Source organism: Sander lucioperca, chromosome 10 (genome assembly GCF_008315115.2).
Source record: "Sander lucioperca isolate FBNREF2018 chromosome 10, SLUC_FBN_1.2, whole genome shotgun sequence".
In the NCBI taxonomy this organism is placed as follows: domain Eukaryota; kingdom Metazoa; phylum Chordata; class Actinopteri; order Perciformes; family Percidae; genus Sander; species Sander lucioperca.
This window is the reverse complement of record NC_050182.1, coordinates 28791228-28805883: the sequence shown is the minus strand read 5'-3', so window position 1 is coordinate 28805883 and position 14656 is coordinate 28791228. Positions and strand designations below refer to the sequence as shown.

Below are 14656 nucleotides of genomic sequence, written 5' to 3'. Positions count from 1 at the left end.
ACTCCAACTATTAGGCCTATGTAAAAATGTGAATTATGTATTGTAGGTCTACTGAATCATATATAGCCTATGTCCTCAACTATCTTAGCTACCAGGACCTTTGGTGGTTAAACGTGCATGTTGCTTGTGGAAATTAACAGTGCGTTTGTGGTTATACAAATAAAATTCACTGACAAAACATTACCGTTGTGACTGAAGGCTACAGACACATACGATGCAGATAAAAGTTTCTGCCTCTATCAGACCTGTTGGTGGCAGAGGGAGCTACAATCCCCCCCCATGAAAAAGAAAAAAGGACAGCGCCCTCTGCAGGAGAGGCTGTTCGCACTAAGCTCTTGATACTAAGCATCGCCATATTGACGTCCCAACAACGCTGAGAGGTAATCGTGTTATTTAACCACAAATCGTCGTAGGTTCGGAACTGCTGTTGAGTGTTTTATATGTGAGGAAAAGCTGCGAACAAGTAACACAACCGTGGTGCCTTTCTACTGCTCGATCACAGTGTTTGTAGGATGTTTTTTCAAGGCGTTGTCACTCAGTTGCCTCGCCAGCCAGCAGGCTATTCACTCCCCTAGCCTGCTAGCTTAGCACTTTCCAGCTTTCGGAAATATATTTTTCGAAGCTTGTTCGTTAGCTCTAAGTTAATAATAACTACTATAATGATTATTTGACTGTTTTGACGCCGGGTGTTCATTCGGTTTCGTTACAGTCCCATAATGTGACCGAGAGCTAGTTGTGACTTTCCAACCGGCTTTTCCTCTGCTGTTGACGAGCTAATGCTAACTAGCCAGCTGCCCGATTTGCCTGATAGCTAGCTAGCTATTAGCATCACTGCACTTGTGCAGGCCTTGGGCCACAGAGGGTTTGTGCGCACAGTCACCTTTTCATTAAAGTAGTTAGCGGGCAAACTGGCTATAACTGAACGAGTGTCTTGTACCAGGGAGACCATTTGTCGATTGGATGCATTTCATAAAACCATTTAAATGTAGCCTTACTAGCTGTATTGGCTGGCATACATTAGCTCACATAGTTTGTTCGTGTTTGCTTAATTGACAGCATTGATTTTAATCAACCTACTTTCTGCCTTTTTCCAACAGGAGGAGATACTGCCTTGGTATAGCCCCCAGTGATGACTGTATTGAGCCCTGTACCTCCTGATTAGACTGGTTGGATGCCCCCATTTAACATTCAGGTCTCTACATTTCACACGCCACCATATTTAGACACTTAATTTAGTTTTAGTTGATATTTTCGTGCGCGATATTTAAATAACATGTGCTGCTTTTTTAAGATACTAATTTTGCTGCCTTCCGCATGAAACATCTGAAGTTTAATTTGAAACAACATCCTGGGGAAACATTCTCAAGTTCAAATATCTTTTAAGCTTTGATTAGCATTTCTCGGTTCTACATATGGTGTTAAACTAATATGAATGGTTTTACTGTAGTTGGCTAACTATCTGTTTTACATCTGTATGCCCAGTAGCTCTTATTATAAAGGCATCTCAACTGCTCTTGTTTGAATTCATCTAACACCATCATCCTGGAGGGAACCTCCCAGGTATTGTTCCCTTTTATAATTAGATTACATTTTATCACCAATTTGTAGTTATATGATGTCCTGGAGTGCTAACCATTGTACACAAAATGCTTTTAAATGGACATGTTATTTTTTTCCCATGTAAAACTCAAGTCATTTTTTAAAAAAAAAATTTTTTTTTTGTTTCAGGAGATTTAGAGAAGACCCTGTGTAGAATATGTCTGGCCCTGTCCCAAGCCGCTCTCGAGTTTACCCTGATGTAAACACACAGAGACCTCGGGAATATTGGGACTATGAGTCCCATGTTGTTGAATGGGGGTAAGGCAAAAGTGAATTGTTGGCGCTTTAGTTGTATTTGTTTTGTTTTGCTTTGTTGGGTAAGCAATCTCAACATTGTTCACCATAGCTTTTTGTTTTGTTTTTAGGAACCAAGACGACTATCAGCTAGTCAGAAAACTAGGGAGAGGCAAATATAGTGAAGTGTTTGAAGCCATAAACATCACAAACAATGAAAAAGTGGTCGTCAAAATACTGAAGGTATGGAAATAATCAATTGATTATCCTGATAATTTATGTGGTTTTGCAAGTGTTTTTCAGTCAATCAGTCATAATATTTTGTCACCTCAGTGGAGATTTTGTATGAATCGTATCATTGTTCACAGCCGGTCAAGAAAAAGAAAATCAAGAGAGAAATCAAGATCCTGGAGAATCTGAGGGGTGGCCCAAATATCATCTCACTGTTAGATATCGTCAAGGATCCTGTGGTAATTTTGTTCTCCTTTTTTTTCCCACTGTAACAGTTTTGAACTTGTATATGTACAATGTTTCATGCATAAACACATTTTATGAAAACAAAATGAAAAATTATCTTTTTCCTTTCAGTCCCGAACCCCTGCTCTGGTCTTTGAACATGTGAACAACACAGATTTCAAGGTACAAAAAAATTGAATTGTAATTTTTGAATATGCTAATACAAATATTTTTTTTTTCTCCAAATGGCTCATACATTTATATTCTTTTACAGCAATTGTATCAAACCCTATCTGACTTTGACATACGGTTCTACATGTACGAAATCTTAAAGGTAAGAAACAGCTTTTGGTACGCTCAATTTGTTACACTATTTTATGGTCTGCATTGGTTGTTAAATATTTGCCAGAAACCTTATATCAAGCTCTAGTTGCATCGGTTTAACATTCAGTGGATACTCTTAACATATATCTTTTTACCTATTAGGCTCTGGATTACTGCCACAGTATGGGGATTATGCACAGAGATGTCAAGCCACACAATGTAATGATTGATCATGAACACAGAAAGGTATTGTCTCACATGCTGACCATTTTCATCATTTCTTGTTTTCCCTGCTGTGACATGGGCTAATCACATCTTTTGGTAAACATTCCACTTAATTATTAATATTTGTTTTTACTTCCAGCTCCGCCTAATCGATTGGGGTTTGGCAGAATTCTACCACCCAAACCAGGAATACAACGTGAGAGTGGCATCCAGGTACTTCAAAGGACCTGAACTGCTGGTAGACTACCAGGTGAGCCTCCTGTACTGTTCTTCTACATGTCTAGTCATGCTAGTTTTACAGAAGTTGGTTAAAATGGCACTTTGATTATAATAGTATTAAAGAAGAGAGAATTGTTTTGTTTTTTGAATACATCCATGGAGCCAGTTCAAGCCTTTTCACCTCTTTATATTATTTGTAGATGTATGACTACAGCTTGGACATGTGGAGTTTGGGCTGCATGCTTGCCAGCATGATCTTCAGAAAGGAGCCTTTCTTTCACGGTCATGACAACTATGATCAGGTATGTAGAATCAGTTCTTTTTAGTGTAGTCTTTTGTGTATGTGGTCACAAACGTGGCTTTAAGAGAGCAGTGCCTGGGGCACAAACATTGCATACGTAGTTGTCGATTTTACCCAGTCAAATCCACATACTTCTTACACCTGACATAGGCCTCATAGCAGCTCTGCACTGGGGTTTTATGTCTCCCAAAGGTATATCAGCAGTTATTGAACGAGGGTAGACATTTATTATCAACTTTTGGGGAGTTGGGTGCACTGAATGTAAAACAAAAGGGTTAAAAGACAAATGTAGGACTGCACCAGTGGACACAGGTCATAACACGTTACTACCATGGATGGGGTTGTTTGTGTTGTGGGCTTTCCCTGCATGCACTCTTAACACTGTACGCTGAATTTCCACTTTATTCCATGGCTCTTTTGTGACACTGCAGTTGAAATGGTATTTCAGTTCTATTTGTACACAATAGCAAATGTTGATTTAATATTGTATAAGATTTAATATTTTTCAAGTAATCATCTTGTACAACTTCCACACTGTGCATAGCTATTGAACTTTAATTATTTCTCTAGTAATCAGACAGACCGTGTATACTTTTTTTAAAATGAATATTACACTGTCAGGTTTGATAATAATAGAAAATCTTCTGACACTGTACATTTAACCAGATGTTTATTTCCATATCATTAGTCTCCCATAATTACCTCTTTATTGACATAATGTATACACTCCATACAAACCCACTACCTTATCGACTCAAACACTATAAACTGCTATGGTATCCATGCCCCTCAATACCTTTCATATGATTAAACTGAACTGTGTACTCTTAATTGTTGAATTACGCTTCTTCCAACTTGCAGCTTGTGCGAATTGCAAAAGTACTCGGCACTGAGGACCTGTACGACTACATTGACAAGTACAACATTGAATTGGATCCACGGTTCAACGACATTCTCGGAAGGTAAAACATTGTAGCCATTTGACGTTGGCAATGTTATTATTCAATATTTTGACTAAGATTTCAGCTTATGAATACTTCACATTATCACCCGACCCCTTGTCTGTTCTGTATAGACACTCCCGCAAAAGGTGGGAGAGGTTTGTGCACAGCGAGAACCAGCACCTGGTCAGCACAGAGGCTCTAGACTTCCTGGACAAACTGCTGCGCTATGACCATCAAGCCCGCCTCACGGCCAGAGAGGCCATGGATCACCCCTACTTCTGTAAGTTTGCTTCTTACCGTTTTCATATTACCCTGTCTGCATCTTACTTTTTGCTTGAACAAATTGCTTCACATTTGGGTACACTATGTGAAGTGGCTTGATTGTGTCGGCATGTTATTTAGTTTATGAGGGGCTCAAATCCACTTTTGTTCTTAGATCCCATCGTTAAAGATCAGGGAAGAGGGGCGACTCCGGGAGGGATGGCTGCCAGCTCCACACCAGTCAGCTCCTCAAGTATGATGGCCGGTAAGTAATCCTGCTCAGAATGACACGTTCCTCTCTAGGGCTGGGTACCAAACTGAATACCTTTTTAGGCACCGACCGAATTGTCGAGTATCGAAAAATGCCTCGTCATTCAATACCCAATTTCAATACCTAAGGAGTAAATCTCATCAGCGTCAGTGAGCCAATAACCATGCAGCTTGCTTCTACCAAGATGTAATAACGGTGGTGATTGGCAGTCTAACATTACACATCGCAGAGACACGTAGGAAAAACTCTACGTTACACACAGAGTTGGGGCTCACGTAGTATGAGCTGAAAAATAAATACAAACATTTGTGCTGTAATTAAAGCTGGGCGATATGGAGAAAATCAAATATCACGATATTTTTGAACAAATACCTCTATCGATACTGCAACGATATTGTAGTGTTGACTATTGGTGCTTTCACAAAATATTTACACAATGAGATTTTTGATAAATAGTCATCAGTAATGTGGATATAATGTCTAAGTGGGTAAAGGCAAATAATAGAACAGTTACAACAGTCTGGTAAGTTCAGAAAATGACATCACTTTACTGTAATGCAGCCTTTAAAACCAGGAAAAGACAACACTTATGTCATATTACGATATCCAAAATCTAAGACAATATCTAGTCTCATATCACGATATCGATATAATATCGATATATTGCCCAGCTCTGTCTATGTTGTAATTTATTTTTATTTTATAAAATTGGTATCGGGGGGGAATATTGTTTAGGAACCGGTTTCAAAGTCACGGTATTGGTACCGCTACCAGTATTGAGAATCTTTGAACGATACCCAGCCCTATTCCTATTCTCTCATAATCTGACTTTTTATGAAAGTTATAGCTTGTATACGCAAGTAAAGTAAGATATTGAAATGCTGCATAGAAAGTTACATCGATAATCAGACTATTTTGTGTGTGGTTGTAGGGTGGGTGGGTGGGGGGGGGGGCTTCAAATTAGAAATACACTTTGTTTGTAGATTGTAAGAAAAGTTCTGTCACAGTCTGACTTTTTTGAACTTTTGAGTTTGCATTGACTGCAAAGTTATATCTCTAGTTTGAGACTGTGATTTAAATATGACACATTACCAAATGATTAAAGAGCCCCCTGTCTCTCTTAGGCATCACCTCAATGTCCTCCTCACAGCCACTGGCTAACATTGCTGGATCACCTGTCATCTCTGCTCCCAACACCCTGGCCACACAAGTCCCTGCAGCCACCGGGGCTCAACCCTGAAGCCACTTCCTCACCTGTGTTTATGTGTGCTCATGGCCATGTCCTGCCTAGCTCTCACTGCGGCCCAGGGCCATGGCTCCCCTTTTTATGTTGAAAATAACAAGGAAGAAGATTTAAATTGCTTTTCACATTCAATTATATTTTGACACCTGGACTTGACAGAAATGTATTGTTGCACCTGTCAGGATTATTAGAATTAATTTGGGTGTGTTATTTGACAATGCCATTGTCTAGAAACTTCTAATAAGATGTAGACATGAAGAGAATGGATAATAAAATTTATTTTGTATGTTCCAAATATACAGTCTTGCTTGAAACTGTTTGATGGGGATCCTGCTGTATTACACTGTGAACCTTTACAAGACTTCACAAAACAGAGTCAGGAATCTGGTGTGCCCCACCTAACAGTGCTCGCTGGTTGCACACAATGTAATGTGCAGGAGTTGTTGGTGTTTTGAAGTTGTTAGATGCTATAATTCTTTAATTGGACTTTTGTAGATATTCTACAGTTACTGTCAGGTTGCATGCACCCAATGCTGAGTATCACAGGGTCAATAGTTTGCCAATTTTATCTTACTTTCACTTCTATATGTGTATGTATGTGTTCATGTTTGTTTTTTATGAAGTCTCTTACACTTGATTTTGATTACATAGACAATTTTGTAACTTTTTGTTTTATGTTGGGAGGAGTCATCACCTACAAAAACAACTTCAAAAATAAACAATTTAAACAGGGCTTTGCAGGCACTACATGTTATTGAGTGTACTGTCTGTTGGACTGGTTGCATTGAGTGAATTAATGAACTCATGAGTGAATCAAAAGCAGATGACAGCATAGTAAGTGTATCCCACAAGACAAGTTCCCCTGGATGTAGAATTAATTTCGGCATCAAATGATTTAATGTGTGATCAAAACAAAGTGGATTCCCCAGCTTCTTGCCCTTTCTTCATACATAAACATTGGAACACTGAGTGCAATGTATTTATCCTTAATCATTTTCTACATAGTTTTTTTTTTTTTATTCTTTTGAGTTATGGAGACATCACATCTGTTGGTGTACACAATGCTAGAACGTTTAAAAAGAATAAAAGGTCTAATGTAATTTATGGTACAACTCTGCAGTAGTCCATTTACATTCACAGCATCCGATAGACAGTCATTCAAAAGGACAATACTGCTTCCATCACACAAGGACTGAACCTGTACTGAACACAGCATATAAAAACTGATCCAACAGCTTAAAACTCACTATTAATTGCACTATTGGATAAGGATAAGGACTAGTGGCTCAAACCATTCGGAATAATGCTGCATTCATGTACTTCTCATATGTTGGAAATCAGAAACACTAAACACAACATCAAATGTCCTGTATTTTATCTTGTGAATCAGGAGATACCGATACAGGACTATGGTCCAGCAGATGCAAGATAAAGAGAGGGGGATCGTGCATCAGGTCTATCCATATTTACAGTCTATGGGTCTATCACATCGAATGCCAGTGTGGAAAATGCAAGATGTCATTGTAAGTAATTGGAGTATTCGTATATGGGTTTACGTGCAGTTTAGTGTCACAAATTATTTTCCAAAAACTGAGTGTCCCAAATGATGAGGGTCTTATTTGAGACAGGTTAAGGTTAGGGTAGCACAGGTGGTTTAGCAGGTTCATAATTAATTAAGGACATTGTATGGGGAATTTGGGACACTAAACTGCACGTAGGACATTGTATGGGGAATTTGTGACACTAAACTGCACGTATACCTCGTATATGCACCAAATACAAGATAACAACGTTAATCACTAACAACAAAAGAAGACATGTTTGTTCACATGCTAGCAACAAAAATAAACAGATTTGTTCACATATTTCCGATAGTCATGAAGGCAGCATTAGTTGCGCCTGCTGCGACACGCCTCGGCTGAAGTTGTCTGGCATTAAACCCAGTTTGTAAAATTGATCCGTCGTGATTCCAAAATGGGAAAAGTAGCTTTCATCTCGCTTGTAATAGCTGCCTTATCGGCGCTGCTCGGAGAGAGGATTGTCAACTTAAGGTAAAATAAAAAGCAACTCCGTTAATATCGAAACGAGGAATATGTTCCGCCTGTTCCAGAGTTTTTCTTTAGGAAAACAAAGTTTTATTCTGGCCACCTGACCTAACGTAACTTTGAAAATATTGCAGGAAAACGACCCTCGCCTCTAGGGAGCTGGTGCAGAATCACCTCCCCAACTGTGTTGCGCTCAAAAATCTGGGTAAGTAACTCCAGGAGAAAATGTAGCAACAATTTGAGAGGAACGTTAAGCGAACATTAAAATTAACTGTGCAACTGTCGTGCTTTCAGATTATGGCTCAGAGGATATAACGATCCTTGGAAACGGGCTTGCATTTATCAGCACTGTAAGTATTTGAGTTGTAGAGCAGCCAAATGCACGTCTTGAATGCAGCAGTGCAACTCAATAAAGTGAGCTTTTTTGCTTATCTTATCATCACGGCCTGACTCTTTCAATATGTCAGTCAGGGCCGTTAACTTGTGTTTTTTAAAAACATTTATTTTATTGTTATTGATCAGGGCTGCAACCAACGATTATTTTCATTATCGATTAATCTGCTGATTTTTATAAATCGTATATAAAATGTCAGAAAATTGTTAAAAATGTCCCTCTGTTAATTTGTTGTCTTAACAACAGTCCGAAACCCAAACATATTTAATTCACAGTGAAATTAAACAGAGCAAAGCATGACTTCCGAGTTGACGCTGGTCTGCGATGCACGTGTAGCTTACTAGCTCTGCCTCAACAACACCTTAAACTTAACATTTTACTTAATGAAATCAACCAACCTAGCTCAAAATCGAGACGTCATGGCACAAGGAAAGACGGGAGGCAAGCGAGAAGGGGACTGCTTGTCACCATTAAAGAAAAAAACGATGATAAGCATGCCGAAGGAGGACCTTGACGACGCAATTGTCACAGCAGTGAATATGGCGCTGAAAGAGCAACAGAGTGCCCTCAACCTGATGATACAGTCCGCGGTAAAAGAAGCAATTAATAGCATCTTAATCCCGCAATTAGCAGAACTAAAAACTCAGATACAGCATGCAGAGGATACCATGGGTGTATTGGCCAAAGATGTGGATAGTTCTCAAAAGGCTATTCAAAATAATACTGCTAAAGTTGACTCGCTACAGGCTGCACTGAGGGCTAGCAAGCACCAGGTTAATGGTCTCCACCAACAAGTTAGCGATCTCACCTCTAAACTGACCCAGATGGAAGACCACAGCCGATTGTCTAACCTCAGACTGGTGGGGCTGAAGGAGGGTGAGGAAGGATCAGATCCCGCCGGCTTTCTGACTACAAATCTACCTAAGTGGATACCAGCGTTGCAAGGCCGACCTGTCTGCATAGAGAGAGCCCGCAGACTTTACAGCACAGAGAAGGATGCTAACAACAACCGTCCACGTACATTGATCTTCAAGCTACTGGACTATACCGATCGCCAGGCGATTCTGAAGGGAGCCAGGGCCCAAAAGATTAAGCATGCTGACCACGACCTGCTGTTCTTTCCCGACTACAGCAAAGATACAACCACCAAAAGAAAAGCTTTTGTCCCAATCTACAAGAAAATGACCTCGCTTGGATTACAGCCATTTCTGCGCTACCCAGCCCATCTTAAGGTTACTTTCCAGGGGAAAAGCCTCAACTTTGATACCCCATCCGACGCAGAGAACTTTCTTCGCAACACTTTTCAGGCGTCCTCCAGTCTACAACTCCGTGGAGTTTCACGGCTGCAGGAACCAGATGAGATGGAGGCAGCCTCTCCGCAATAGCCTCTAAGCTAGCCTAGTGTTATGTAAGCTTGTACTTCTTGGTATATGTTTCGTTTATTTTATAAATCAATACCACTTGAGCTGTAAATAACACTAATTCAGTCATCTAATGTTAATTTACAGACTGCTCCAAGTCTGCCAGGGACTCACTAGCTTATTTTTCAGTTTAGCGCCTTTTATCGGTTGACTTATGATCTTCCCGACTGCAACGTTATGCGTTTATTTGTATTTCTATACGGGGAGTATCAGTAACGTTATTAAGGGTTGTTGGGGACTGCGTTGCACGTCTGCGTAACCGGAATGGTTATGGCGTGTGTGTTGTTGCAATCCTTGGGCTCTACGAGAGTCTGGCGGTTTGCGTGTGTGTACATAGTTGTGTTGTGTAATTCATTTGTTTCTGATACAGTACAACGAGATGTTCTTACTGCATGCATTCCCCTTAATCTGTGTTTATGTCTTTTTATTTGTGGGTCTTTTTTTCTACTACTCTGTATTCCAAGTGTTACGCTGATTAGATGGCCAACTTGAATATTATCAGCTGGAATGTTAGAGGTTTAAACTCGCCCATTAAGCGCACTCCATCAGTGACTCTTTGTTGAGATACCGTGACTGTCATAGTATTATAGCAGGCGATTTTAATGCAACAGTGTGTCCAGAATTGGATAAGTCCAGTAGTACGTCCTCTACCACACTGCCTCCCTCAGCACTGTCTCTCAGATATTTCCTGGCAGAACTAAACGTTGTGGATCCCTGGCGTCTCCGCCATGACAAAGTTAAGGCATACTCCTTCTACTCTGACCGCCACGGCTCTTCCTCCAGAATTGATTACGTATTTGTCAGTCCATCCATCATAAATAGCATAAGTCATGTTAATATGCTACCCATTTTACTCTCTGACCATGCCCCAGTTATGTGTACACTGACACCAATTATTAATCACCCCAAAGTGCACAGGTGGAGGTTCAATGATTCTCTCCTCAGTAATAAGACCTTTTTAACACATATAAAAGAACAACTTAACGAATTTATCAATCACAACAAAGAAAGCTGCACCAATGCTCAAATACTGTGGGAGTCAGCTAAATGTTTCATTAGGGGTATATGTATTGGCTTCTCTTCTAAATTGCATTCTGAACGTAGCAAACGGCTTAATGACATTGAGAGACAGATTACACGAATAGAGCAGGAGCAATTAACAACGCCTTCAGTAACCAACATAAACCTACTCACTGCACTTAGAGGGGAATACCGAAGTATATCCCTTGAAAAAGCAGAGTTCATATTGCATAGAACAAAGCAAAGATACTACTATGATGGTGACCGTCCAAGCAGGCTACTAGCCCTCAGACTTAAACAATGTGAATCAAAAGCACTAATCAATGCAATTCGTACAACAGAGGGCCAAGTTGTAACACAACCTGATACTATTAATAACGAGTTAGATTCCAGTTGCTCCTCCACCTAAATTTATTTCTGAAATGCACTCTCTCATGTCACAATTTATCTGGGGTGGAAAACGCGCCAGGATTAAACTGACAACTTTACAAAGAAGTAAGCTTACAGGAGGCCTGGCGGTCCCTAATCTGAATTTCTATTACTATGCCTTCCAAATTAGGTCATTGCAGGTGTGGAGACACCAGGATTCACAAATCCCATGGCGGGCAATAGAGGCGGCACGTGTTAAACCACACCGCTTAGAGGACTTACTCTATACAGGTATAGGTCGCAAAAATATCCAGTTATGTTATGGAACCATCATAGTCAATTCCCTTAATGTCTGGAGAAAAACTGAAAAAATGCTGGGCGTAACAAGTAAATTTCATAAAACATCCCCATTATGGAGCAATTATAACCTTCAGTCAGGTGGGAAGCCATTTGTATTTCCGTCTTGGTCCCGTAAAGGAGTCAATGTCTTCGGCGATTTATTTGACAATGCAGCACTGTGCCAATTTTTAGACATAAAAAACAACTTTGATCTACCAGGTACGTCATATTTCCTCTATCTTAGGCTGAGATCTGCTATGAAGGCTTACGGAGTGCCCTGAAATCAGCAGATTCCAGAGCATTCCATGGAAAAGTGGGTCAGACCCATGCAAAACTCCAGAGGGACTGTTAATTTACAATGCGATACTCCTTCACCATTCGGGACACCTAGCTGTAGAACGGGTGTGGGAAAGGGAATTGAAAACACTGGGCCCAGTTCCATTATGGGAAAATATATGGGAAAACCTGAGTAGTGCTTCAAAAAATCTTGCGCATCAACTCATACACTTCAAGCTGATACACCGGGCATATGCTACCCCTTTGAAACGCTTCAAAATTAAATTAGTCCCAAATCCTATTTGCACTCACTGCCCGGATCAGGCACTGGGCACAACAATGCACATGTTTTGGGAGTGCACCCCAATCAGACGCTTCTGGGTGGAAGTATTTTCTATAATGTCATCACTACTGAATGTTGTCATACAACCTAGTCCCTCCCTCTGCCTTCTTAACGATGATTCACAGCTATCCCTTACTCTCAACCAACATAGATTACTCTTGGCAGGGCTTACGGCAGCAAAAAAGACCATCTTAAGGCTTTGGTTCCACCCTAATCTACCCGTAACACAATACTGGCTAACTGCCTACCAGTATATCACTTCTCTTGAGTGTACAACTGCACGCCTCAACAAGGCCAAACTAACAACCATCCAGGCATGGTCGCAGATTACACTGTCCATCCAAGACCACATTGTGAAACAGAAAATTCTGACCTGAATGTAGATTTATGGGTGTTTCTTTTTATTTAACTTAACTTACTTATTTTCCTACATATGTTTTATTTCTTTTTATTTTTTATTTTTATTTTTAAGTATTTTCTGGGGAATGCTTTATACTGAGTAGCTAATTTTGACATTGTAACGGCTATCTTTCATCTACTTCACCATTTAGCTTTTATCTCTCATGAGCTATGTATTGAATGTCGTACTGTAGTTTGTGCTATGCATGTTCAGAGTAAATGTGACTGCAAATGTAACATTTCAATCTTTTCTAATAAAAAATTGTTGATCACAAAAAAAAGCATGAATTCTTAATATTTGAGACCATTTTGGCATTTAGTGTTTGAAAATGACTTGTCAATCAGTAAAATGGTAGCCGATTTTTTTTTTTCTTCCGAAAATCGATTAATCGACTAATCGTTGCAGCTATTATGGATATACTTGGCCTCAAATTAATGTTTGTTTATTCCCTCCAATGATCTCTGAAGATTAAAAAATCCTTCCTGAAAACCACATGAACTTCCCATAAAGACCAATTGGTTTATCTGCTTTTCTCTTGAAGTGTACTTGGCTGGCATTTCTTAAACTGCAGAAAAAGGTGTTATTTAGGTACAGCGGAGAAAGGAAAAAAAAAAACTCATAAGGGTTATGCCACTAAATCTGACCTAAGGCTTGTTCTTTTACAACCCACTCTGCAATGTTCTATATGTTCTGCATAATTAAGTTTTTTTTTTTTTTTTTAAATATATCTCAAGGGTCTGAAGTATCCTGGACTACCATCCTCAGATGTGCCAGGCAAGATCTTCTCCCTTGATATGGAAGATCCTCGGATGAAACCAGTGGAGCTGCGCATGCCAAGAAACTTTGATCTGGAATCATTCAACCCTCATGGCATCAGTGTATTCACCGATCTAAGAGGTATACGAGCACTTATCACTTATGTGTGGTTGCACACATATCACACACACACACACACACACACACACACGTCTCTACAAGATAGCACCTTAAAGGAACACGCAGACTTATTTGAACTTTAGCTTATTCACCGTATCCCCCAGAGTTAGATATGTCCATCCAGTCCTTCTCATCTCCGTGTCTGACACACCCACCGCTAGCCCCGCTTAGCACAGATCCTGGAGGTAACCGGCTCCATCTAGCCTACTGCTCCCAGTTAGTGACAAAATAACGCCAACATTTTCCTATTTCCATATTGTGATTTGTATAGTGACAGCGTGTACAAATAACAAGGTCACATGAGACACAGCCATCTTCTAACCGTATACAAACTGGGAACTTAGAAGGCGAAGCACTGTTACTTCTGCTACTTGGGCGGAGTGGTTTTGTGCACCTGATAAGCGTCATGGTGAGGATCAGAGAGTAACAACGGTGCTTTTCAGGTGTTGTGCTAATCACTCCGCCCAAGTAGCAGTGCTTCCTTCTGAGAATTAGTTCTCAGTATGTATACAGTTAGAAGATGGCTGTGTCTCATGTGACCTTGTTATTTGTACACGCTGTGACTATACAAATCACAACATGTAAATAGGAAAATGTTGGCGTTATTTTTTCACTTATTGGGAGCAGTAGGCTAGATGGAGCCGGTTAGCTCCAGGATCTGTGCTAAGCGAGGCTAGCGGTGGGTGCGTCAGACAGAGTTACAACACGCACGGAGATGAGAAGGGTATGTGTGGCTTATCTAACTCTGGGGGATACGGTGAATAAGCTAAAGTTCTAATAAGTTGGTGTGTTCCTTTAAGGGAAAACACTGACATCTGGTGGCTTTCTACTGCATTTTCATTTTGACCCAGACTTAACAACATTCATATTTATCAACAGATAAGCCTTAACACAAATGTAAGTGGGTCAAAGACGTGGCATGTCAATTATGGTGTCCAAAGCATATTCATAATGCAAAAGATAAATATAAATTTTAAAAAACTACATTATATTACTCAACTCTCCCCTCTTTACACACTTTAATAGGTATTTATTG

At 40.0% G+C, this 14656-nt stretch overlaps 2 protein-coding genes across 4 annotated transcripts in view; both read left to right on the top strand.

Annotated features, from left to right (window-relative positions):
* The first annotated feature begins 300 nt into the window (after window positions 1–300).
* LOC116049363 (casein kinase II subunit alpha-like) lies at window positions 301–6831 on the top strand. 2 transcript variants are annotated; one of them, XM_031298932.2, is made up of 15 exons: window positions 301–380; window positions 1098–1192; window positions 1486–1560; window positions 1729–1857; window positions 1965–2076; window positions 2202–2303; window positions 2422–2472; window positions 2564–2623; window positions 2776–2859; window positions 2978–3088; window positions 3258–3359; window positions 4220–4320; window positions 4434–4582; window positions 4739–4828; window positions 5959–6831. In XM_031298932.2, the coding sequence occupies exons 4-15, from the start codon at window positions 1757–1759 to the stop codon at window positions 6072–6074; spliced, it is 1179 nt and encodes a 392-aa protein (XP_031154792.1). In that variant the 5' UTR covers window positions 301–380; window positions 1098–1192; window positions 1486–1560; window positions 1729–1756; the 3' UTR covers window positions 6075–6831. The 2 variants fall into 2 exon arrangements, with proteins under 2 accessions (XP_031154792.1, XP_031154793.1); XM_031298933.2 differs by lacking the exon at window positions 301–380 and having other exon boundaries at window positions 1483–1560.
* Window positions 6832–7961: 1130 nt separating this feature from the next.
* The window catches only part of LOC116049366 (serum paraoxonase/arylesterase 2-like), a 22447-nt gene continuing 15752 nt past the window's right edge, over window positions 7962–14656 (top strand). For both annotated transcript variants that reach the window (XR_004898538.1, XM_036006247.1), the window contains exons 1-4: window positions 7962–8128; window positions 8257–8327; window positions 8417–8472; window positions 13419–13581. Coding sequence is in view for 1 of the 2 variants with exons in the window: in XM_036006247.1 (XP_035862140.1) it covers window positions 8052–8128; window positions 8257–8327; window positions 8417–8472; window positions 13419–13581 (367 nt within the window). In the remaining variant the exon portion in view is untranslated. The remainder of the gene's footprint in view (window positions 8129–8256; window positions 8328–8416; window positions 8473–13418; window positions 13582–14656) is intronic.